General features: G+C 40.3%; 1 protein-coding gene across 5 annotated transcripts in view; it reads right to left on the bottom strand.

Moving 5' to 3' along the window:
* Positions 1–27,578, bottom strand: part of LOC131132813 (cell adhesion molecule 1) — a 371,964-nt gene that overhangs the window by 48,877 nt on the left and 295,509 nt on the right. For all 5 annotated transcript variants that reach the window (XM_078791837.1, XM_078791841.1, XM_078791848.1 and 2 more), the window contains exons 4-6: positions 20,929–21,081; positions 19,671–19,808; positions 7,021–7,179 (exon numbers count right to left, since the gene is read on the bottom strand). In XM_078791837.1, the coding sequence (XP_078647963.1) occupies positions 7,021–7,179; positions 19,671–19,808; positions 20,929–21,081 (450 nt within the window). The remainder of the gene's footprint in view (positions 1–7,020; positions 7,180–19,670; positions 19,809–20,928; positions 21,082–27,578) is intronic.

Here is a 27,578-nt window from a genome sequence, read left to right as displayed (position 1 = left end):
CAAAAAAGTGGCTTTTCCAAAGGAAAAGATGATAGCTAAGTGGCTTGGGGAACAACAGAGTGACATCTGACAAAAGATCTAAAATAAATTGAAGCAGGAAAGTTTGTAAAAACCAACACTTGTGTCATTCTCAAAACTATTGGCCGTGACTGTGCAGCTTGGATATCAGTATACATTTGCTGTTCATGATGCCTATAATACTTGTAATTAAGTAGACCATTTACAGCTGTTTTTTTCATTCTAAAAATATAAATTAATTAGAAAAAACAACAACAAACATGGAGAAGTAACGTTACAATAAAGCCAAAATTTTAAGAGAAAAAATACATTTATGAGAATGATGTCGTAATAATGAGAATAATGTCATTTTAACAGCATAAATGGTAAAAGTTGTAATATTATAAAAAACAAACAAAATATGTATTTTTTTGTAAAATAAGGTGTTATGTTATTTACGTCTTAAACGGCTTAATAACTTGTATGTGTTCTATGTTAATATAAAAAATAAAAAAACAAAAAAGTAAAAATTATTAAAATAACAAAAACCTAAATTATATTAGGAAAGCAGGAAGTGAACAAATGTAACAGTTAGTGATTGTAAAAGTACCAGATGGAAAGGTAGGATTTAATAAGCTTTGCTTCTTCCTACTCCTTTTGGACATGTGGAACTGTGAACTGATTATGGGATGCACTCAATTGTAATCTGATGCATGTTCAAATGAAATGAAACCATTACCATTACCATTACCATTACCATTACCATATTGGTAATATGAGTGTAAAGGTGACGATAATGGTGTTATTACATGTCTAAAGAGCTCCACCAAGCGTACTAAAAAGGTTGTTAACAGGTTTTCTCTGACTGCCAAAATATTCCTTTTATAAATTCACTGATGACAGTCCGGTCTGGAATCAATTAACCGTGATAAATGAGGGATTAGTGTATATATCGTCTTAGCTACGATATATAACTGCTGGGGCTTTTTTTCCAAACAGTTATTGAGTATGCAGCCCTCGTTGAAAAAAGCTTGGACACCCCTGAACTAAACCATTACCGTGACTGTGACGAGTGCAGGTAAACTGGAAAGAAAAACAAAGGTTTGCTCGTCTTCATTCAGGCATTTTGCCCACGCAAGCACAAGATTTGGCTTTTGGCCCGTCGACTGTCCATCATGCAGACGGGACAGGGAGAGCCGGTCGCTGACAGGCTGTGATTTAGACAGATGGATGGCCAGACGGGCTGTTTGTTGCCAACAAGGTCGAACGTCAGCCGTGTTGAACTTAAATGCTCATCTTTGCAAGCCGCCACATGTGCGCTGTGGCTGGAAAACTGGCAAATTAGCAGATTATTGGGTTTATTTGTGGACACCCAGGAGGGTGTGGAAGTCAGAATTCAGTCAAGAGTGGAACTTTTGGATTGTTTCTATTTGTGGTTTTTCTGGGAGACTGACTTTAAGGAGAACATTTGAAGTTTAAAACAATGAGAGGCGTAGAGGAAAAAACAGATTTAAAGCACATGAAACTCTGTAATAACGAGTCACATGACCCTGGCGAGAAAAACTCGGGCCTATATTATTCAAGTTTAACACCGGGGTACCCAAACTTTATCCATAGTGAAAAATGAAAGAGGGCGGCACTGCGGTTGAGTGGTTAGCACGCAGACCTCACACCTAGGAGGACCAGGGATCAATTCCACCCTCGGCCATCTGTGTGTGGAGTTTGCATGTTCTCCCCGTGCATGCGTGGGTTTTCCGGGTACTCCGGTGTCCTCCCACATTCCAAAAACATGCTAGGTTAATTGGCCACTCCAAATTGTCCATAGGTATGATTGGCTGGCCACCAGTCCAGGGTGTATCCCGCCTCTCGCCCCAAGACAGCTGGGATAGGCTCCAGCACCCTCCGCGACCCTTGTGATAAGTGGTAAAAAATGAATGAATGAATGAATGAAAAATGAAAGGGTGCGAGGGCCATTTTAATATTTAAAGCAATAAATGAAGATACAGTAAAGTCTCGTTATATCAATATCGGTTATAACGAATTACTACTTATTACGATACTATTTTCATTTCCCGGCAAATTTCTAGTTTTTTATGATATAATTAGTTCCGTTAGTACGATACCCGGTTATTATGATAATCCGGTTACTACGATGCCCTTTTCATCTCCCGCTAGCCAATTTGGTCTGCTTATATCGATACAAAAGCAGCTTAAATCAATCTTTGCAACAGAAGAACCAACTGACATAGCATACGCACCTATTCCAACGAAGACACAAGCGTACAAGTACATGTATTTAATTGTGTTGTATAGATATCTTTTTATCGCTTGCAATAATCGCTGTTTTTCATATGTACATGCTGGCGTTCGTGGAGAGAAACCACAAATGCAGTTGGTTCTTCTGTTGCAGGCATGTGTTTGGCCAGCTATGTGGGGCGGGTTGAGCATGACCTGTGAACCAGGAAGTGCGGGAATCGGTGTGTGTGCTGTGCTCTGGTGGTGGAAGTGTGAAAAATAAAGTTGACTGGAAGCAGCCGTTCGCCGTGTTCTTTTTTGGTATTGAAATCCTTAAGCAAAGATTGATTTAAGCTGCTCGACATTGTTCTATACTATAGAACAATGTATGTTCGGCGCAGAATCGGATATATGGATAGTCCGGTTATATCGGTATTTTTTCCGACTCCCGAGAATATCGATATAACGAGACTTTACTGTAAGACCTTATATACATTGCAGCTTTGTGATATTGGTGAAAATGCCTATTATTGCGGAATAATGCTCCATTTTGAAGTACATCAACATGTCTGAAAAGGAGTAAGAAGCAGAAGAAATTTACCAGAAATCACTGCTAGCACCTAATTCTTGTGTTTAACGTTCTCTCAGGGGGAAAGCAAACAGATGACGTGTAATAGTAGCTAGTAGACGTGACCTTGTTGTTTCATGGAGGCCTCTACGGCGTCCTGAGGGTTATTCTGATAGCCTCCAGTAGTTACGGCTGCACTATGTGTCTCCGCTTGATGAAGAAATATGCACTGTGCAGCGAGACCCCCACGTACCGCTGCTACGTGAGGAAATGAAATTGCGCATATTGCATGCAAGGGGGCCGTTATCGTTATGCTAACTGAATTATTTGCTTTATTGTACGGGCACTCGAGACGGCGCTATCCATCTCGGCACAGCCGGCTGACCTTAAGGGAGAAAACAAGCAAGCATGCTTTGATTTGCTTACACATAGAAGACGCATTACGTGGCGGAAAAAAACACAACCCCCCAACACAATGAGCTTTTCTTGCCGCACGCCACACAGAGGACTGGCGATGTGCTCACGCAGGCAAGTCATTCAAATGCAAATCACTTTGTGAAGTAATCAGTGATCAGCGATTAAACACACATGTTTCCGCGTGGTGACGGCTTTGGAAATGGGTTAGTTTGACAACATTTAAAACTGCTTTTTTCCTTTTTTATTTTTTTTAAACTGGCATAGTTTCCAAATCCAAAGCATACAACAACGAGGATATACAGTGAAGAAAATAAGTATTTGAACACCCTGCTATTTTGCTATTTCTCCCACTTAGAAATCATGGAGGGGTCTGAAATTTTCATCGTAGGTGCATGTCCACTGTGAGAGAGATAAACTAAAAAGAAAAATCCAGAAATCACAATGCATGATTTTTTAACAATTTATTTGTGTGATACAGCTGCTAATAAGTATTTGAACACCTGTGTATCATCTAGAATTCTGACCCTGAAAGACCTGTTAGTCTGCCCATTAGAAGTCCACCTGCACTCCATGTATCATCCTGAATCAGATGCACCTGTTTGAGGTCGTTAGCTGCATAAAGACACCTGTCCACCCCATACAATCAGTAAGACTTTAACTTGTAACATGGCGAAGACCAAAGAGCTGTCCAAAGACACCAGAGACAAAATTGTACACCTCCACAAGGCTGGAAAGGGCTACGGAGCAATTACCAAGCAGCTTGGTGAAAAAAGGTCCACTGTTGGAGCTATCATTAGAAAATGGAAGAAGCTAAACATGACGGTCAATCTCAATCGGAGTGGAGCCCCATGCAAGATATCACCTCGTGGGGTCTCAATGATTCTAAGAAAGGTGAGGAATCAGCCCAGAACTACACGACAGGACTTGGTCAATGACCTGAAAAGAGCTGGGACCACCGTTTCCAAGGTTACTGTAGGTAATACACTAAGACGTCATGATGTGAAATCATGCATGGCACGAAAGGTTCCCCTGCTTAAACCAGCACATGTCAAGGCCCGTCTTAAGTTTGCATATGACCATTTGGATGATACAGAGGAGTCATGGGAGAAAGTTTTATGGTCAGATGAGACCAAAATAGAACTTTTTGGTCATAATTCCAATAAGCGTGTTTGGAGGAAGAAGAATGAAGAGTACAATCCGAAGAACACCATCCCTACTGTGAAGCATGGGGGTGGTAGCATCATGCTTTGGGGGTGTTTTTCTGCACATGGGACAGGACGAGTGCACTGCATTAAAGAGAGGATGACTGGGGCCGTGTATTGTGAGATTTTGGGGAACAACCTCCTTCCCTCTGTCAGAGCATTGAAGATGGGTCGTGGCTGGGTCTTCCAACACGACAACGACCCGAAGCACACAGCCAGGAAAACCAAGGAGTGGCTCCGTAAGAAGCATATCAAGGTTCTAGCATGGCCCAGCCAGTCTCCAGACCTGAACCCAATCGAAAATCTTTGGAGGGAGCTCAAACTCCGTGTTTCTCAGCGACAGCCCAGAAACCTGACTGATCTAGAGAAGATCTGTGTGGAGGAGTGGGCCAAGATCCCTCCTGCAGTGTGTGCAAACCTGGTGAAAAACTACAGGAAACGTTTGACCTCTGTAATAGCAAACAAAGGCTACTGTACCAAATATTAACATTCATTTTCTCAGGTGTTCAAATACTTATTAGCAGCTGTATCACACAAATAAATTGTTAAAAAATCATGCATTGTGATTTCTGGATTCTTCTTTTTAGTTTATCTCTCTCACAGTGGACATGCACCTACGATGAAAATTTCAGACCCCTCCATGATTTCTAAGTGGGAGAAATAGCAAAATAGCAGGGTGTTCAAATACTTATTTTCTTCACTGTATGACGTAACAATCGACAAAAATGCTGCAGTTGTCAGTCAATTCAAACGCATCTGAGGGTTTTCCAGTAATGTTAAGGGTCCCAAAATGTGTCCCAACTATTGACATGAGAGTGGAACCCCGGCTTGTCTTTATATATTTATTATTTTATATTCATTCATTCATTTTCTACCGCTTTTTGCTCACGAGGGTCGCGGGGGGCTGGAGCCTATCCCAACTGTCTTCAGATGAGAGGCGGGGTACACCCTGGACTGGTGGCCAGCCAATCACAGGGCACATATAAACAAACAACCATTCACACTCACATTCATACCTATGGACAATTTGGAGTGGCTAATTAACCTAGCATGTTTTTGGAATGTGGGAGGAAACCGGAGTAGCCGGAGAAAACCCACGCATGCACGGGGAGAACATGCAAACTCCACACAGACATAAACATAGACTTTCTTTATTGTCATTGCACAATAACACAGCAGTGAAATTGCCAAGGAAATGTCGTTGCCTGGCTCCTGTGTAATAATAAATAATAATGTGTAGAATTAATAGATTACATCAAATATGAACAATGTACAGCGTAAACACAACCACTCGACCGCCGTGCCGCCCATTATTTTAGATATTATATATATTATATATTATAATATATTATATATTCATATATTTTATATAAAAAATCTACTCAAAAATGTTATCAGTGTGAGTGAGTCAAACTGTGTTCCTAACTTTGTTTTTTTTAATCACAAAACGTCCCTGGTAGCAGCCTAGTAGCTTGGGAACCGGAAGTCATTCCACATAGCTCTGTCATTGGTGTCATGAGTGTGCAAAGTGCGACTGGTGGCTGATTTTATTGGCCTGCAGCACATTCTTAAAATATATTTTACATTTTAACAAAACTGAATTAAAAAAAAATCAATAACTGGGATTTTTTGTTTCAACTCCTTGTATTTTTTCTTCTCGCAATTGTGAATGTAGTCTTGTCACGTCATAACTTTGTCCACAAAAATTACAACTTTATTTGTAGTTTTATTTGTTTTTCACAATATTACAACTTAAACATTTTTTGTCATTAATGTTTCAACTTGATGAAATAATGTTATGATATTTTTCCTCATTACATTATTCTCCTTTTATTGGCCTGCAGCACATCTTTAAAATATATTTTATATTTTAACAAGAACTGAATTAAAAAAATCAATAACAGCAAAAATTGAAAAATTTGTCATAATTTTACAAGATTAAAATCAAAGTATTGACAGAAAAAAAGTTGTAATCTAATGAGAAAAAGTTGTAATGTTAAGAGAATAATATCATGGTATTATGAGAAACAAACAAACAAAAACAATACATCAAGCTGTAATTTTTGGAAAATTAAGTAGTGGAAAAAGTAACAATATTACGCAAATAGAGTGAAAATATTATTGGAATAGTCATAATTTTGAGAAGAACATTTACAAGAAGAAAGCTGAATTAGTTGGAAATGAAAAAAAACTGTAAATTTACAAAAAAATAAAATAAAAAAATGGGAAAATAGAGAAAAAAATTGTAAATTTGTGAAAATAACATTGCAACATCATGTGGAAAATTAATGTAAAAGAAATATGAAGGAAGAAAGAGAGGGTTTAAAAAACTCAACGTGAGGAAAAAACAAGTGCGGTTGTAATTTTTAGAAAATTAGGTTACGAAAAATGTCAACATGTGGGAATAAAGTATTTTTTTTCTCATAAAAAATTATGAGAAAAAAAATAAAAGAAACATGAGAATAAACAGCTGTAATTTTCCAACAGTAAAGTGAAAGCATTAAGAGAAAAAGGTCTCCGTTTTACAAGAATAAGCTCCTAATATTGTTTGTTTTCCTTCAGACATGAGCGTATGATTTCAAATGAAAGAGCCCAACTTACACTGCACCTCCAGGTATTTCTGTGCTTGGAAGTCCTTGACCGCAGGGTGGTCAACAATGCAAACCACTGGCACGCCGTCATCCTCCTTGTTGACAGTGAACGTGAGCCGGCTCGTCACTGTGTACATTCTATCGTACGTTAGCTCCACTTTGGGCTTCCCTGTAAAAGCAGGACAAGACAAAAGTGTATTTGAGTTTCAAACTCAAAGAAGAAGAAACCACGCATCCATCCAAGGAAAGAAATAGATGTGGATGACATGCTGAAGATGACGACTGAAAGCACTGGAAGAAAGCAAGTTTGCCAATGAAGTGTCACAAGATGAAGGACAAAAAAATCTTAATATGAACAGCTGCAGCCATCAGTTGTAAGGAGTTCACCAACACCCCCCACCCCCACCCCCAACGCTCCTCTGCTACTGTCACCTCAGTGACAGCTGCCTCTTTGGATGCCGGGAGGGCAAACCTGTGTGATGTGCCGGCTGTAAAGGGAGAGCTTCTAATGAATACGAGCCTCTGGAGGCTTCACAGACGTGCAAGCACCTGACACGGAGTCCTGAAGTTGACTGCTCAGTGTCTTTGAAAGTGTGTTGCAGAGGAGCTCCCTTCTCCAATGTCATGGTTTGCAGGAGTTGATTGTAGATCATAAACACTTATTTCACTGCAAATGTTTTACTTGCTTTCAAGTGTCTTGATCCGAGCACGTATTCCAAAGAATCCATGTGAAACCACGGCCAAATTCTTGCATGGTGTCCTACAGGGCAGGCTTCTAGAGCCCCTACACTATGGACTAATTATAGGGGCTACACAATTGAATTATAGTGTCGCACCAGACAGCAGGTCAGAATTCTAGAACCCTGATAATACAGTACTCTATCACAGTTTTTCAAAAATATACTGCTGTTGAAAGGGAACTGTTTTTTTGGAATTTTACCCATCATTCAAAATCCTTGAACACATATTTCTCTCCCTTTTCTGTGCATTAGAACATGAGAAAACAAGTTAATATGAGCTAGTTAAAAAGGCTGTAATTGGGACACATCTATTTAGACTATAAAGCCGTCTAAAAAAACCTCTACCAACGTTGCATGGTTTGATACGTACACTGATGATGACATGTAATAGTTGCAGTATTTTGTATTTTGATGATGATGAAAAAACTACCCAAAATTCTTCCCTAGGCGCATTGATACACATACTTATACTAGTTCTGTCAACAACAGCAGCATACATACAGCGACAACACTTAATGTCTGCTCTCCTTAGGATGGCTGTGTCTGCCAGCACAAGACGTGCGCTCCAGTCCTCAGGGAAGAAATGTTGACGGAAAACGAGCAACTTGTTGAGTCTTTGTAGCAAAATTGAGAGCTAGCTATCCACTGTTCCGTCTGTGAATACCGCTGAGATGAGCGATTAGCGAGGCGTTGTGTTAGTCCGCCAAATAAATGTAGTTTTTCATGTTACGTATGCGCTATAATATCACTGTAGCTTGGTTCACAGTCAGTTATCTAAGTAGAGCACTATTCCGTTTTTTTTTTTCAAAATAGCTATTTCCCATGATGTCCGTTCTTAGCTAGCTCATATTAACTTGTTCTCTGGAGCTAGAATGCGCAGAAAAGGGAAAGAAATATGTGTTCATGTTTCATATAAGGATTGTGAACAGAACCAATTAACCACGATACACAAGGGCTTACTGTGACACCATTTCACTACCGAGTGAGCTGAATAAGCAAATGATATGGTTTCCCCCAGGCCAGAGTTCCAGACCTCCAATATTATTTTGTAGCATAGGACCTCCACCATACAGCAGTTTGGCTTTGCCATCCATGTATTCTTTGGTGGGACACATTTGTCAATCACAGGAATGATTGGATCCTATTTTTAAACTCTGTTCTCTGCGATACCATACGACAGTTTGGTTGTGGCATCCCACAGGGCAGAGTTCCCGAGCACCTATATTATTCTCTTAATACAGGGTAATACAGGTGTACAAAACCTTTTCCAGAGAAGGCCACATGACAAAAAACGAAAGGATGCGACTTTCGTCGCTTTGATATTTTGTAAAGCAACACATGTTGCATTATATGCTAGGAAGTTATCAAGACAAGACTGCATCTCACCTTTGTGATGGAGGTGAAAAAGGTCTTTTCCCTTTCTCCCATTTTTGTTGTTGTTTTTTTCCAAATATTTAAACTTCCTCCTTTGATCATTTTTGTACATTATTATTGTTATTCCCATGTTATCTTCCCATAATATTTTGACTTTATCCCATAATATACCAATTGAACTACCCTACTGAATTTGTCAAAAATTACAACATTATTTTTTTTGTCAGTATTACTTAAAAAATGTATGTTAGTATTTAGATTTTTAAAAATATTTCAGCTCTGTGCTACTGAAATGACATTATTTTTCTTCATTCTGAATGGGACTTTTTGTTTCAACTTTGTTCTTGTAAATCGTCTTCTCGTAATTATGAATTTATTATTATGCCTTTAGTCTCGTAATGTTATCACTTTTTTCCACAAAGTACTCTTACAAAAATGTTATTAAATATTACAACTTAAACATTTTTGTCATTAATATTTCAACTTGATGTTGAATGAAATGATGTTATATTTTTCCTCATTACATTATCCTCCCAATATTCTCAAATGTCTTTTTTTCTCTTCATATTTTGACTTTATTCTCCTAAAACCACTTTAGATTTTCCCTTTTTGCTGTTGTTTTGTATCAATATCAGAGGTGGAATATTCTCTCTCAGCTCGGAAGAAGACTGATGGCGTTTGGCCAGAGGCACAAATGCAACAGCAACAGTTCATGAGAAGTCACGGAGTATGACCAAAGCTGTTTAATACCACGACAAGATGGAGGGTTAAATTAAACCTTTAAAATCCACTTTTTGAAGTTATTCTTTTCTGCCTCGTACGCTGTTGGCTGTCATCCATTAAGGCAAAGTCTCGCAGAGAAGAAAAGGTTTGCTTGAATTAAAAAAATATATCTCTGTCGCTTCACTTTGCCTAAATATTCTTTCATCCCTGTGCCGGTTTTGAGCTGACTAATTGAAACCAGCCTGTGGTTGTCTCCTCAGACGGAAGGCTAATGGCTGCTCTGGTCCCTGTCACTCAATGAAACGGCCCCCTGGTGGCTTTTTCCTTTTATTCCTGTCTTTCCTTTGTACGAGAGCAGAAAATAATGACCCGCATTGTTTGATCCCGCGCTGCTGGGGCTTCCGCTGCCGTGTCAGCTTAAGAGAGATGGTGATATCAGTGGTGAGCACATGTTAATAAATCACTAAACAAGCTGGATAAGAGGGAGAGGAAAGGCAAGGTGGGGAGATAATGAGACATATTCAGAAAGATGCTCGCATTTGTGGTGGCAAGCTCTGCTGCTGCAACCTTTAGCTCAGCGGGTATCGACCTTTATGTCCTCACAACAACCAAAAATTCATGCGCAATATAAGCAGATATCTAATTCAAGTGTGACTGTAATCATCTGAACCCCGTGCGCATCATACAAGCGGACCAAATGGGCCACGGTACGCTTGCAAGTGAACTCTGGTGCGCTTCTGTTCATTCATTCATTCATTTTCTCCCGCTTCTCCCCACGAGGGTCGCGGGCGTGCTGGAGCCTATCTGCCCTGTGGGATGCTGTCTTCAGGTGAGAGGCGGGGTACACCCTGGACTGGTGGCCAGCCAATCACAGGGCACATATAGACAAAAAAACATTCCCACCCACATTCATACCTATGGACAATTTGGAGTCGCCACCTAGCATCACCTAGCATGTTTTTGGAATGTGGGAGGGAATCGGAGTACCCAGAGAAAACCCACGCATGCACAGGGAGAACATGCAAACTCCACACAGAGATGGCTGAGGGTGGAATCGAATTCGGGTGTGGCCTGCATGCTAACCACTCACACACCGTGCAGCCCGGTTCGGTTCACTTGAGCTCAAATAGGCTTAATGAACACGACATGGACTAAAGTGAAAACATGACACCAAAAAGCATGTGTGACAATGACCCACTTTAAGAATAGTGGAACCTTGGTTAGCGTTATGATTATAGTTACATGCAAAAAACCTTGAAATGTATATAAATGATGACTGAAAGTGATTCAGGTTTCACATTTCAGGTTACTTTTACCTTCATTGAAGACGTGATTGTTGATAAAGACCAGTTGTGGCAGCGAGATCAACACAGATCAACACCTTTCTATTTTGCCCTGAGTTATTTCTCACCTCAAATCTCTTCTTTTCTCTGCAAAATAAACCCCAAATGAAGCGGAACGGAAGTGCCAGCATTTCAATAAAGATAGCGAGAAACAATACTGAATTGAAGAAGTAACTCATGGCAAAACCGGAAGGTGGTGTCCATGTTGATCTTGATGTCACAGCTCACATTTTCAATGAAAGTAAAATATTAAATGCTCATATATGACTTTCATTCATCATTTACAGTACATGCATTTGGAATTCTGTCATAGATAAACTATAATTGTAAAACTATAGAAACCTGTTTTGTGTTAACTTTTCTGAGAGTCAACTGCTGATAACACTTTGGACAGAGACGTAGCTGACATCCGTTTGCAGATGTCATTTTATTTGCAAGGTAAGGATGCTCGCAGAAATACGTTAAGAACATAGTTGGACTTAAGAACATGGTTAAGAGCCGTATTGTCCGCTTAACCATAAATTATAGGCAAATGGACGCAATATTTTGGCATAGACTTTCTATGCTAACCGAAAAACACCTGAACTGGGATGAACACAGCATGTGTATTGAAAACAGTTTTACCATAACCTTCCACTGTATAAAAATAACCTAAGCATTGTAAAACCTATTTCTTTTTCATATCCAATCAACAACCTCACAACTTAAAAAGTTTTCCAACTGTAGTCAAGAAATTGCAGCATAATATTTGATACTGTGTTCTACTCTGAGCACTATTGAGGCAGCTAGAGGAGAGAATGACTGACAGAATGAATGTACTGACAAGTCGCCACACTCGTCTACAAAGTGAAACTTATGCCTGTGTGCCTGGAAAGTGAAAGCCAAGTCTGTGTGAAAGTGAGAGTCAAGGCAGTGTGAGTGAGAACAATGGATCTGTTTTGTGTATAAATTTCCAGTCTTGGGCAACTTTGATTGTGCTCGGTGAGTGTGTATGTGTGTCCTGAAGGCCCCTATGAGAAATTACTGGACTGACAATGCACTGAAGCATTGGACTGTATAATATCTAACAATATTCAACCAAGCTGAGAGCATATTGGTTGAGAATATTTGAGCTACGGTGACGGTGATGGTGACCAATCAAGTCCGTTTGTCACATGACAGAAATATCAGTGTGAACGCAAAGGCGACTCACCAAAATTTGCAAGTATTTTATATTGCAAGTTTTTTGATTTGTTTGGTCTGAAAAAAAGTCGAACCACAAGTATAAACTCTGGTTACAATTCTTTGTTAAAATTTTTGCTTCTTTTTTTTTAATCCAATTTTTCATTTCCTTGCATTGGTTTGTGGGCTTCAGCAGAGCAATATCACTTTCCATTCAGGTCAAACAAAAGCAGAGCTACTCAACCCCATCAAGAGACAACATAGAGAGCTAGCGTCTGTCGCTAAAAGCGTGCCAATGTCAATGAGGAGTTGTATTTGCTTGAAAAAAAAAAAACAACAAAAAAGCATGATGGCTTTGAGTTTGTTTCAGGAAGGTCTAGCATTTTTTTGTCCAGCAGTGGCAACAATAGATGAGAACAGAGCGAGTGGGAAGAGGTGTGCGTTTAAGTGCCACTGGGTGTTATTGTGTTGTGGTGAGAAATGGCAATTTGTACAAAGAGCGCAGAGTGCTGCTGCCTATTCTGTCGATGACAATCCATTTCCCCCAGACAAGAGTGAGGATGCACACAAAAGCAGAAAAAAGAGGAGGGTCGAGGAGCATTTAGCTAGTTAGTCACTTTGTGAAAGTAAATGAGTTTTGTTTGAAGAGATGGAGCATAAAAAAACAAGACTGAACACATACAGTAAAGCGCACAAAAACACACTTATATATTGTGTGAGCCTTTGGTGCACACTCAAAGTATATCTTTTCCAGAATAAAAGGATAATTAAATAATAATCCATCCAAAAATACAAATAAACCATATCATATAAAAAGAGAAACTCTGGAACTTTCTCATTCAGCAGTTGGATTATGTTGTCCCACAGGGCAGTGTTCCAGGCCCCCGTACACTCCTGACCAAACTTTGAAAAACGGATATTTTTTTCCAGTAATTTTTTTCAGTTCATATATATATATATATATATATATATATATGTATGTATATATATGTATATCCATGTATAACCGTCCATGTATATATATGTATATATATATATGTATATACAGTGCATCCGGAAAGTATTCACAGCGCTTCACTTTTTCTACATTTTGTCATGTTACAGCCTCATTCCAAACTGAATTAAATTAATCTCTTACCTCAAAATTCTACACAAAATACTCCATTATGACAATGTGAAAAAATGATTTTTTGACATGTTTTGAATTTATTAAAAATAGAAAACAAAAAAATCACATTTACATAAGTATTCACAGCCTTTGCCATGAAGCTCAAAATTGAGCTCAGGTGCATCTTTTTTCCACTGATCATCCTTGAGATCTTTCTACAGCTTAATTGGAGTCCACCTGCAGTAAATTCAGTTGATTGGACATGATTTGGAAATATAATAACTGTCTATATAAGGTCCCACAGTTGACTGTGCATGTCAGAGCACAAACACCAAGCATGAAGTCAAAAGAACTGTCTGTAGACCTGCGAGACAGGATTGTCTTGAGGCACAAATCTGGGGAAGGATACAGAAACATTTCTGCTGCTTTGAAGGTCCCAATGAGCACAGTGGCCTCCATTATTCGTAAATGGAAGACGTTTGGAACCACCAGGTCTCTTCCTAGAGCTGGCCGGCCTTCTAAACTGAGCGATCGGGGAAGAAGGGCCTTAGTCAGGGAGGTGACCAAGGCCCCGATGGTCACTCTGTCAGAGCTCCAGCGTTCCTCTGTGGTGAGAGGAGAGCCTTCCAGAAGGGCAACCATCTCTGCAGCAACCCACTAATCAGCCCTGTATGGTAGAGTGGCCAGACGAAAGCCACTCCTTAGTAAAAGGAACATGGCAGCCCGTCTGGAATTTGCCAAAAAGCACCTGAATGACTCTCAGACCATGAGAAACAAAATTCTCTGGTCTGATGGCTTTCGTCTGGCCACTCTACCATACAGGCCTGATATATATATGTATATCCATGTATAACCGTCCATGTATATATATGTATATATATATATGTATATATATATATATATATATATATATATATATATATACAATAAAAACATGGGGCGGCACGGCAATCTAGTGGTTAGCGCGCATACCTCACAACTAAGAGACCAGGGTTCAATTCCACCCTCGGCCATCTCTGTGTGGAGTTTGCATGTTCTCCCCGTGCATGCGTGGGTTTCCTCCCACATTCCAAAAACATGCTAGGTTAATTGGCCACTCCAAATTGTCCATAGGTATGAATGTGAGTGTGAATGGTTGTTTGTCTATATGTGATTGGCTGACCACCAGTCCAGGGTGTACCCCGCCTCTCGCCCGAAGACAGCTGGGATAGGCTCCAGCACCCCCGCGACCCTCGTGAAAAAAAAAAAAAAGCGGCAGAAAATAAATGACTGAATGAAAAGGCCGGTCATTACCACACAGATGAGGGATATCAAGGTCATGACAGTGTGAATACTGTCCAGAAAGCCAAAAAATGACATTAAATCCACTCTTTTGCCAATATTTTGTTTTTCAAATGCTGTGGTCCAAAACCTTTGATCAACTGATAAACAGCCTGTTTCACTTTGGTGCTTTTTTGGAACAATTGGTTAATCATGTTCACTCCCATTTCTTCTTTTTGCATTTTGAAGCTCTGAACCTCAAGTGCCTGAGCGCAAGGTGTCCATCCATTCATCCATCCATCCATTCATCCATCCATCCATCCAACCAACCGTCCGTCCGTCCATCCATCCATCCATCCATCCATCCATCCATCCATCCATCTTTTGCGCCACTTATCCTGACTAGGTAGTATATGAGCCGGAGTAACATGCAAATTCCATACAGGGAAGTGCAAAATGTGAATTCTTGCAATGGTCTTAACCAGTGATGGGAATAACGGCGTTTAAAATAACGGCATTACTAACGCCGCTACTTTTTTCAGTAAAGGGTAATCTGACTAATTACTTTTACTGTCAGCATAACCCCATTACCATTTTCGACAGCCCGTTACTGAAGCCGCCTAAAAATATATCATCAACTTCATAACTAATCTGCAGCGCAGTGAGAGTGTTGCAGAGGGACAAGGGAGGGGGTGAGATAACCACATATTGGCTCAGATTTGAGTAAAATGGCGTTTTCAGCCAATCAGAGAACTTGAGTGGGCGGGTGTTTAGATCACATAAGCAATGAGGATTGGCTAAGGTTTACTAAGATTGTGTCTTCGGCCAATCAGAGAACTTGAGTGGGCGGGTGTTTAGAGCACATAAGCAATGAGGATTAGCTAAGGTTTCAGTAAAATTGCGTCTTCAGCCAATCAGAGAACTTGGGTGGGCGGGTGTTTAGAGCATGATACAGCATAGCGAGAGATGGCGAGTGAGGAGGACTGTAGTGGGAAGACAGCGTTTGCCAAATGGAAGTACAGACACTACTTTAACCTCGTTGATGTCAAAGGTAAAATGTTCATTATGTCCCCGAAAAAAAAAAAAAAACCTTCGAGGTGGAGTAACTCAGTTACTTTTTTTGAGAAGTAACTAGTAACTATAACTAATTACTTTTTTTAAGTGCCCAACACTGATCTTAACATTTTGATGAGGAGCTAGCTGGAAATATTGTTTTAGCCTTCCTTTTACATGTTTACTTTTATGTTTTCATGTCCAGTGTGTCGCCATAAGGGAACTGTTGTGTATTGCCCCACAGGGCACAATTCCAGAGGCTCTTTATTGTTTGAATGACGAGAAGCATTTGTCCATTTCAAATTCTGCCGTTTTTAGTCTGCAAAAATCCAATAGACAGGTGGCTCCTCTACTGGAGACTCACTTCATTTATTGCTGGAAAATCATTTGATATTTTCCATTACTGTCCCGCTTGTTCTACAGCAGAGGTGAGCAAACTTTTTGACTCGCTGGCCGCATTGATATAAGAAAATTGACGGGGAGCCAGACTATATATTTTATACATAATTCTAACAGTCCACTTGGAATGATTGTATCTGTAAAAGAGTCATGCAACCTGCTACATGTGCTTGTGTCCCTTTTTTCAGGAGCACTTTGTAATCAGCAGACCACATTAAATAACCAAATTGATAAAAAAGCCACCTAAACCATCAAAAGGTTGGCTCAAGCCATGATGCCAGGTTGTATGTTAAGCTTCAAATACTTGAAATGAAATACTTTGGAAAGAATGGGCGGGCTGTAGTTAAACACTTGGCGGGCCGAATGTGGCCCCTGGGCCGTGGCTTGCTCACCCGTGTTCTACAGGGTGGCATGGCTCTAGTGGTAGAGAGGTGGTGATGGTTGCTGGTTCAATCCTCGGTTTCTGAATATCTCTGTGATATTCCCAAATTCATTCTCCATTTCAGGTCAGCTTCAGCATTTCAGCGTTCCTATGGAATTACTACTGAAATTGTTGATGTGATGCTATTTTCTGGGACAACTGTTTGAAGTAACATAAGAAGGCAAGAATTGTATATCGTACAGGACATCTTCTGGAGGTTTTTTTTTTCACAAGACAAATCACATTTGGGGATTTTTGGCCCGTTTTCCAACATTTTGACCACACAAGATACTGTCCAGTGACTCCCGAATGGATACAACTCCAAACCCATTAAGAAAGAAGCATAATGGGATTGTGTAGGACGTTAAAAAATGGGATGCTTTACAACCCGCTACAGGCTACAAATGACCTTGCAACGCTGCAATATTCAAAAGATAAGCGCAGAGTGCGTGTGTGTGTGTGGGGGGGGGGGCAGCCAGCTCAGGGCCTTTCCAAGCCAGATTTAAAAAAAAAAATTTATTAGGACCTTTGTTTCAAAGTCCTGACAAAACTGGCTTGGATGTCTGGGCCTCCGAGGTGGGAAGTGCCTGGCACAGAGCCCGCTCGCCCACCCCCCGGAGTTCCAACTTCTCAGGCTTGGCTCGGCTTTGATGAGGCTGGGAACATTGTCACGGGGCCAATATGAGCATTGAACACAAAGAAACAGCTAAAGGAGGAGAACATCCAGCACTCTTTTTTTGGATCATCATTAGTGTGATCAAAGTACACGTCATCAGATTGTTTTCCCGTACGTGGCATTGGGTATGGTAAAACGGCTACTCCATAGACGAATACAGCAATAGTACCAAAGAGAATACAGCGCTTGAAAACCCTCTTCCATCACTGGTCTCCTAATTCCTCCACGTGGTCTTCCCGGTGAAAGATGTAAAAACCAGGGGTCCAAACGTTTTTAAGTTGAAAAATGAAACATGAATTGATGCATGATGCAACATGATGCAACTGATATTTTGTAAAGTATGCTAAGAAGTTCAATATATTTCAAGAAAAAACTGCATCTCAGCTTTGTGATATCGGTGAAAAATGTATCAACTTCACTCATTGCTGTTTTGGTCCACCATTTTTGCTGTTTTTTATTTTTATTTTTTAATTTCCAGATATCTCAACTTTCTTCTTCATAAAATCTTTGTGAATTATGGTCTGGTAATATAATGATTTTATTCCGACAAGATTTTGACTTTTTGACACTCCCATAATATAAACTTTTTCACAAACCTGATTTTCAAAAATGACACCTTTATTTTGTTTCTTTCTCAAAATATTAACACTTAATGAACGTTTATTAAAACGTAACACTCTTACTTAATACTAATGTAGTTCAAATCTCTGCTACTAAAATGATATACCGTATTTTCTGGACTATAAGTCGCTCCGGAGCATAAGTCGCACAAGGCCAAAAATGCATAATTAGGTAGAAAAAAACAAAAGTCGCACTGGAGTATAATTACATTTTTGCGGGTAATTTATTTTACTACTTGACCAAAACAAACATTACGGCTAAACAGGCTGAAAAGGTGTAAGATATGCTAACACAATAGTTATTCAGACACACAAAAAAAATAAACATGAACAGAAAAGGTGTCCAGTCTTTATGTAACATAACAAACAATTTTAAGTACAGTAGCTGTTTTATTTTCATAATCGTAGTAAGAGTAGCGTCCGCTGTACGCTAATCCCTAACAAGTTTCTCGCTTACTCCAAACTCTCTGCTGCTCGATTACTGTTTTCAGCTGCTAATTTCATTTTTCATTTATAAGTCGCTCTGGAGTATAAGTCGCAGGCACAGCCAACCTATGTGACCTAGTGTGACTTATAGTCCGGAAAATACGGTAATTTGTCTTCATAATACGTACAACAAGTATTGTCGTAAAATTGTTTTTTCTTGTTCAAATACAACTTTTTTCTCTTAATATTTAGACTTTGCTCTCATAACATCAGAACTTTCTCCCCAACGTAATTTTCCAAAAATTACTACTTTATTCTTAGTTTTGTTTGCTTCAATATTATGACTTAAAAATTTGTTTTTCCTTTTATATTGCTCATAAAATGACAGTATTTTTAAACTCAGAATATTAAAGTTTTTTACTTTTTGAACCATCACTTTAAAACCAACGTACACTACCGCTCAAAAGTTTGGGATCACTTGGAAATTTTTTGGGCCAGTCTGGGATATGGCTTTTTCTTGGCAATCCTGCCATGAAGTCCAGCATCCTGAAGTCGCCGCTTCACTGTTGATACTGACACTGGTGTTTGACTGGTACTATTTAGTGCAGCTGCCAGGTGACGACCTGTGAGGCGTCTTTGTCTTAAACTACACACTCTCAGATATTTGTCTTCTTGCACAGTTGTGCAGCGTTTTTCTGTCCTTGTTAGACCCAGTTTGTGCTGCTCTCTGAAGGGAGCAGTTAACAGCATGGTAAGAGATTTTTAAAATGGGTTTTCTAATAATCTATTAGCCTTATAAAATGATTAACTTGGATTAGCAGCCATACCAGGAGATTGATGAAGAGGACTGACGGTTGTTGATAGTAGGCCTTTATGCAAAAATGTACATCCTTCTTTGAAAATCATCTCATTCATTTTAATTGTTTGTGAAATGGATCAAAATGTTTGTGAAATGCATGAAATTTTTTTTTTCTTTGGAAAACAAAGAAATTTGCAAGTGATCCCAAACTTTTGAGCGGTATTGTATGTACTGAGCCGTGTTGATGGTGTACCGTGGAAACTGAGCTTTACAGATGCCATGTCTTGTCATGTGTGTTGTGACAAAGGCAAATTTTTTTTTTTTTTGTCCAACTTGAAGAAAGTTCTAACAAAGACCTCAAAAGTGAGCTTAAAAGTGTTGGAACCACTTTGATGGCTTGAGTCCGCTGGCTTGTTTTAAATAAAAGAAATGCTTCAGAACCTAAGCCAAACACCTCCATGATGAACTGTGATCTAAAACCTGACAAAAAAAAGCATTCATTTCAAACCAAAAAAAGGACAAGGAACAATGGAAGACTGTGAAAGGAATCCACCAACCTGGCAGCTCCTTATCGCCCTTCATCCATCTGATGCTTGCGGCAGGCTTACTGCTCATGGCGGTGCAGGTCATCTCCGTCTCGTTGCCCTCGCTCAGAACCTCATCACGGACGTCGATGATGGGGTTACCTGGAGGAACTACAGCGGGGAAAAATACAAAGCTATTTTAGGAACGAATCTTTGCCCTCATGTGATGAATGTGATTGGCTACACTACCTTTGAAAAATGACTTCTCATTCATGCCAATCAACATCGAGGAAATTGAATTATGACGGTTATTAGTGGAAGTGGTATATTCTGACTAGTTAAAAAATGGGTTTTAATTGTATTTTTATTTTTTTTACTTTTAATGAAGTCTAACTTTAGTTGGAATTTTTATTATCATTCAATCATTCATTTTCTACTGCTTATCCTCAGGAGGGTCGCGGGGGTGCTGGAGCCTATCCCAGCTGTCTTTGGGTGAGAAGCGGGGTACACCCTGGACTGGTTGCCAGCCAGGGCACATATAGACAAACAATTGAATTATGAATTGAACAGTATTATTATCATTATCAAATATAGAAAATTGAAGCTTCTTTCAATCCGAGCAAAATTTGTTTGTTTGAAATCGGGGTACTCTGAGAAAACATGCAAATTCCACACAGAGATGCCCAAGAGGAGATTGGAACCCAAGTCTTCACTGGGGTTATATAAGAATAATAATTATTAGAAGAATCAATTCATTCATTCATTCATTTTCTACCGCTTATCCTCACGAGCGTCACGGGGGGTGCTGGAGCCTATCCCAGCTGTCTTTGGGCGAGAGGACTGGTGGCCAGCCAATCACAGGGCACATATAGACAAACAACCATTCACACTCACATTCATACCTATGGACAATTTGGAGTGGCCAATTAACCTAGCATGTTTTTGGAATGTGGGAGGAAACCGGAGTACCCGGAGAAAACCCACGCATGCACGGGGAGAACATGCAAACTCCACACAGAGATGGCCGAGGGTGGAATTGAACCCTGGTCTCCTGGCTGTGAGGTCTGCGCGCTCAAATATAAATATATAAATGTGTTTTTCATATTGACATAGCAGTTAAAAAAAAAAAATACAAAAGCTTTTTTAATTCTTACAAAATCAAACTCTAATTTCAAATAAATGTTGGTTCCCAGGTGAGAACTCTGCAGCAGATCGGTGGAAAATAACTGCGGGGGGGGGGGGGTTCATGCTGCGTCATGGACTGTTCCACATGTCCTGTGGTCTCTCTCACCCAGCACGGTGATGTCGGCATAGGCCTCCTGCGGCGGGTCGGTGTAGAGCTGACACACGTACCGCCCCTCGTCCGACAGCGACACGTTGGACAGCGACACCCGCAGTTCGTTGTCGGAGAAGTTGACCAGCTGGAAGCGGGCGTCTTTCAGAGCTGAGGATGGAAAAAAAGGGAGTTTAGTTTAACAAGCATGCATAATAAAAGCCAGACATTTTCATTATATTCTTTCATCAGATGAGGAATATTGGTGTTTTTTTTTTTCTTTTTTGGTAATGGGATCTCTCACTCTGACTTAATAGCACAGATAAGGCTGACTGCAGTCCTCATTTGAATACGCTGGTGTCGCATGCTTCTCACTTAATGACTTTAGTGCTCGCCTCAAGCTCTCTGAAGCATAAATATATTATCAAACTTATTTTTGTGTAAATCACATTTTAAGTCTGATATCCTCAAATAACCCTCTGATTGAGACTTCCAATTACGTATGCCCTGGATCTTTACTATTCTTAATACTGTGTTTGAAACATTCTTCTGTATTATGTATTAGTCATTTTTACTGTATAAAAATAAAAACTATATTACTATTACTATAACTATATTTATAAAAATATAAACATTTTTGCATGTATTCTTATAATTATACTTGAATTGAATCCATGTATGCATTTGTATAGCACTTTTGCATCCTATTGAATGATAGATAGCGTGTCTCGATGCTAAATTACACTGAAAATCCCAAACAATTAGCATTAGCAATTTAAAATGCCAATTTCCACCACCAACTCCAAATATGACAATTAAATAGACAATTTTGATTCATACGGAAAACACAGGACGTTTCAAAGAGCACTAAAGTGTTGTCACCCCCTTAAGAAGAAATACATTAACAAATGCATTACCAAATTCCTCCTTAGAATAAAAACACAACATTCATTTTTCATTAGATAATTCCTGCTCCATATGTTAATTAGTGGTCTAACATCATTTATCTGCATTTATCTGCCGCAGTTGGTCTGCAGGCTCAAAGTTGTAGGCAGTGGAGGCATTTTAAATGTCGCATAAGAAAATATGAATTTTGTGTGTGTTTTGAATGAAAAGTGGATCCTATAGCTCTATAGGACCCGATGGGCCGTACACGCGCGGCTTTCTGTCTTGCTCAGAAGGAACATTTGACAGGTTTAATGCCGGCAGTCTTTCATTCAAGAGCGTGTCAAAAATGCTTCAAAGGAGCGAACGGGGAATACAAATGCATCAACCCAGCAAACCAACAAGGAGTGATGGCTGATGTAACGGGGTGCAGCAACGGCAAACAAACGGTAAAGACACTTGCTAGTCCAAACATCTAACTGAGTAAAACAGCAGTAATCTGCAAGCCCACGACAAGTTTGAACATGTTCTACCCATCCTTTCATCCTCAACCTTGTTTGCTCACTGACCTGAGCGCGCTCAGTGATGCACAATGACACGGCGTGGTCAAGATGAAAGCCCACCCATCTGAGAAATTCAGCCCTGATTGACAGCAACGCTCACTCTTCAGCAACAGAGGATCTGTCATAACGAGAATGGCCCTTAGTGGAGTGCAGGCCTTCAACCAGTCTGGAAAACCTGAATTTAAAACATATGGCCCAGACAAATATCTTAGATCTGAACCTTTATCTTGAGGTGGACCATATTTCCAAGTGTTCCTTCACAATTTTGTGCGAACAAACAATTAAACGGACTAGCATGGCATCAGGAGAGAGCACAGATGTACGTTACCGATTCTCAACACAGCTGAACTCGACTCAAATGTTCAGAAGCTCTACCTTGGTCGATGTGGCATCCCTACTCGTGCCGTGGGCATCGTTGGAATTGGAACAATGACGGTTCTCATTCCCTTGGTTACATTAGCGTGAGGCAGATGCCTGATTAGAGGAAGTCCGATGTAGCGCATCAAAGAGGAGGTATGAACACTATACTGGAATAGTTGTACAAAGGCACTTTTTGTAATATTTTTTTTTAAATAAAACTGATTTTGGGAGGAACATTTTTCACAAGTAAATGACCATATCCAAATAAAAAAAATATTAAACTAAAATAAATGAATTAATAAATATTAACATTATAATAAAATATGCTCAACTTATATTTTTATATTGAATTTATATTTATGAAATAACTTATTTTGTATTTTGTTAATTTTAATGCTTCAGTAGCTATTTAAAGTGGACGCCCATTCACTTTACAGCTGTCCCACTTCCCCGTGTTCACTACTTGACCATTAAAATTCTATGGTTGCTACCCCTGGAGCAATGGGACATATCCATTAATATTTGACGGAAATATTTGGTCCTTGCCAATCAGATTTAATCCATTTGACAAAGGCATTTCTCCCAAATCTCCTAATCCTCTTATGTGTCACTTCTAAATGAGGCATTGTGGTGGAAGCATGAACAGAATAAACACACCAAAAGAAAGAAATTGAGGCTGTATTGCTCGGAAAAAGGTTGGCAGGGACACAACGCATCGCAAAAATCCTGGAGTCAAGTCAAAGATATCCAAGGACATGATGATGGTCCCCCAGCAGGTTTGGACATTGCGGTGACACGGAAGGTGAGCGCCCGGCAACAAGGCGGACATTTCCATTACGGATGTGTCACTGTAGCACACATCACTCCTCTTTTTGAGGATTTGCGACTTTCAAAAAGTAGGGCGACCTTTAGTCCCGTGCTATTTTTTACTCCGTCTTAGCGCCAGGAGGACACTGAGGGCGCCTCATAAAGTGTTTTGATAAGAGACATCTGTCCAAACTGGTGAAGGCTCTAATTTATTTGATGTGCTGGGGGTTGTTTTTGTTTTTGAGAGCTGATGAAGGCGAAAATGAAAATGAAAATGTAAAAATACAGATGACTGACACACACTTTGCGTCCTTCTATTGTGTGTTTAGTAAACACAATACCAGTTAAAACCTGCATGTATTTAAAAAAATGCATCCACCCAATCCTCCATTGCCTTCATCCATCCACTAGTGTTATTATCTATCTATGATATGATATCAAACAATCCATCCAAGGACCAATCAGTCTATCCGTCCATACAGAACATGTATAAACCATTGAAGCAACCAGCCAGAAACCCATCCACGAATGAATCCATCCAGCCACTTATACAGCATAAGGCCGCGGGGGCAGCAGCCGAAGCAGAGAAGCTCAGATGCCCCACTCCTTGGCTGCTTCTTCCAGCTCCTCCCGAGGCGTTCTCAGGTCAGTTGAGAGACATAACGCCTCCAACATCTTGTCTGAGGCCTCCTGTCGGAGCCACTCCTCTCAAGACTCCTCTTTTGACCCTGAGATCCTCCTGGATACCACAGTGCTTCTCACCAGTAAACACCACTAAACAATCCATCCGTAGAACCAACACTCCACGCATCCATCCAATGAATATCCCGTCTGTCCATCCGACACAATATCATCATCATTTGCCCACCTTTTCATATCATCCATCAATGATGCATCAGTTGTCATCCATACATCAATTCATCCTAAATCCATCAACAGTGACTGGGATGGAGTAAGTGGGAGGCCAACCCTCCACTTTTCGGATGACCGCCGCCATCTCCAGTATATTACTTAATGAAGTAAAAATCAGTGAAGCAAAAATTAAGTAAATGCATTAACTATTGCACTGTTTTGCACTTTTTACTGTCCATGGCATGGTACTGTAGGAAAGAAACTTTTGTTTTTGTCCCGTCCAGCCATTGGGGCAGATGGGGCAGATAGTATTATTATTATTATTGATCCAAATGCCCTTGCATGGTAAACAGATTACTGGGCATAAGTGTAAGCTACACCTTCTCTGTTATAAGGAGGATTATTTGCCTTTAATTGATGTTTTGTTATTATGCAAATTTGGAGCGGCCTGCCCGGATCAGGAGGGGATAGAAAAGAAAAAAAAAACAGAGGGGGGAGTGCAGGGACAAGAGGGGAACAATATAAAGACAAAAACAACAGAACAACAAAAAAAATAGGACTACATCAGCAAATGTCAATGATGGTTATAAAGGAAATATTTTCTTTAGTATTGAGGGAACCAATCCTCTCAATGAACTTTATGTGTTATAACAATGCATCCATCAGAGTCGCTGGGAGCTGTGGGGATGTACGGGGATGCGGAAGGTGGCGGTGGGTTACATGCTTCATTGAGGTCATCACGCGGGCACCCTCCTCCATTGGTATTTCGTAACATCTCTAGAGGCCTCATCGGCAACACTTGACGTCCCAGTTGTACCTCGCACTGCTTTTGACACTTCCATGCCACTGGTGTTACTACGCGGCCCTGGAGATGTCACCTCTCCAGCTTCTTCTGCTGTGCCTGAGAGAGCTATGGTGGTTGGGTATTCGGCTTGGCCTCCAATTCCCAAGTCTTTAAGCAGCCTGATGGTGGACTTGCCGGTAAAGTGCCGTCAGGAGAAAGTTCTCCTCTCAACTCCTTCCTATCTCATCCACTGTCCTTGATTGTCTTGTGAGACAGCCTTACTCCTTGCCCTTGCCGCATGTCATCGCCGACCAGATGTTGGCGCTAAATTGTCGCTGCCCTCTTCCAGGACGGCCTTAGGCCATAGGCCAAGAACTCCTGTACCTTGTTGAACAAGGCCAAACATTTATCTGTGCCCGAGATCTGACTTTGCCTGCTCTATGGCTGCAGTTGGGGTTAATTTCTTTCCGGTCACCAGGGTAGGGGTCACAGGGTCGGTGTCAATCCCAACTCTGGAAGGCTGGAGGCTGTAAGCTCCAGGACGCCTCTTCTATACAGCCCAACATTGCTGAGGTATCTGAGGAATCCCAACAACTGTTAGACAAACGAGCTGAACAACCAACCTCTTTAGTTTTGCAACCTTTGAAACCTGATAAAAGTCAAGGAACCACATCAGCATGGGCAGCGCCCCAAACTGAGGACTTCTTGATACTCTCCAGTCCACTGAGGGTGTCCTGCTTAGGCATGTCCACTTGTTCTGAAACCATGATGGTGGCCCAAGATTGGTGGCCCAAGATTCTTGACTGTTTTCTCTGATAATGTAGATATGGGTTTCTTACCAAAGTAGAACCGCAGACCTAACAGGTTCCCAATGAAGACTGAAATACTGGATACACGATACTGGATACACGATGAAGCTGTCCAGCCAATGCTAAACATAGAAAATGAGCACATTCGTAGACCAAACACCACAAAATGGAAGTTGGGTTACTTCACGTTGTCAGGTTTTGGACAGGTTTGATACGACTTCGTGCACATTCGATGGCAGTCACAGAGGTCTAAGGAATGCTAAAGTTGTTTGTATGGATGCTCAGACACTTGAAAAATTTGGCGGAACATTGCCCAAAGCGCTCCTCGGTCACACATTGGCAACATCTGTAGTCGCAGCTGCCCTTGGGTAGACTGGCAACCAATTTGCGGCCACGGCCTCTCTGACCGCCACCAAACATTCACTGACATTCAAGACACCGGTACGGGCAGCACTGGAGACAAGGTGGGTTTCTGTATGACCTTCTCTACCACCCGAGTCACTGTCACCCTATTTTTATTCAGATTTTCTTTATTCCGAGAATTCATTGATTTATTGGAAAAAAATACACCCACCCTCACCCCCCTGCATGTCCCTGCAAACATGAATAGGCTCGTTGTACACTCCCAACCTCCTGTTCACTACATTACATTACATTACATGTCAGCAAAACGGTAAATAGGAAATTGATTGAATGTACAGGCGCGTGACAGAGTGCTCTCATTTCCCACAAACACACTTAATCACGCCAAAGGTGGCCGGGCTGTCACACTGCTGCCGAAAATAGCTTGCGCGAATGGTGGTTATCATCATCCCCGCTGAAATGTTGCTGACAGTCATGGTCAAATTATAAAGGAGGAGAAGTGGAAAAAAAGAAAAAAAAAATTAAAAAAAATTATATATATATATATTTTAGGGCTGCCAATGTATTAAAATATTTGATCACGATTAATCACATTTTGTCCATAGTTAACTCACAATTAATCACATTTAATTGCAGTTTTAACTATAACAAGTAGGGGAAATATCTTTGTGGTAAACGATTCAATGTGCAACTACAACAATATTTATGTCAAATCTTATGTAAAGGGATATCAATTTGGGAACTTTGGGCCATTTTTAAAAAAAAATACAGCCAGCAAGCACATTTTTGTATTAGTATTTTTCCTTATTATTAGCACATTAGCTCTTAAACTCGCCCACAAACGTTCAGAAAATACAAAATGTGAGTGAGTGAGACCTTTCACACTAACATGTTTTTTTACATATATATATATATATGTGTGTGTATATATTATATATATATGTATGTGTATATACATATATATATATATATTTATATATATATATACATTTGAATATTAGTTCAAATAAATAATATTAGGTCAACACAACCGACCCAATCTCCTCACTGTGTGGCCAACACGCAAGCCCACCCGGCTCCACTGCAAGCCACATTTGGATCAATAAACCTCCTTTTAGGCTAACAGCTACTATGGCTTATATTCTGCTTTATCGCCGTCTTCGTTGCGGCTGAGGCGATGCCTGCCCTCCCTTTCAGCGAGAGCGTCTAAGTGGCTGCAATCAATTGTGATTAGCAGGCTGCCAC

This window comes from Doryrhamphus excisus, linkage group LG1 (assembly GCF_037039965.1).
Source record: "Doryrhamphus excisus strain RoL-2023G ecotype Guam linkage group LG1, RoL_Dexc_Guam_v1.1, whole genome shotgun sequence".
Taxonomy (NCBI): domain Eukaryota; kingdom Metazoa; phylum Chordata; class Actinopteri; order Syngnathiformes; family Syngnathidae; genus Doryrhamphus; species Doryrhamphus excisus.
This window is presented reverse-complemented; position numbering and strand designations above follow the sequence as displayed.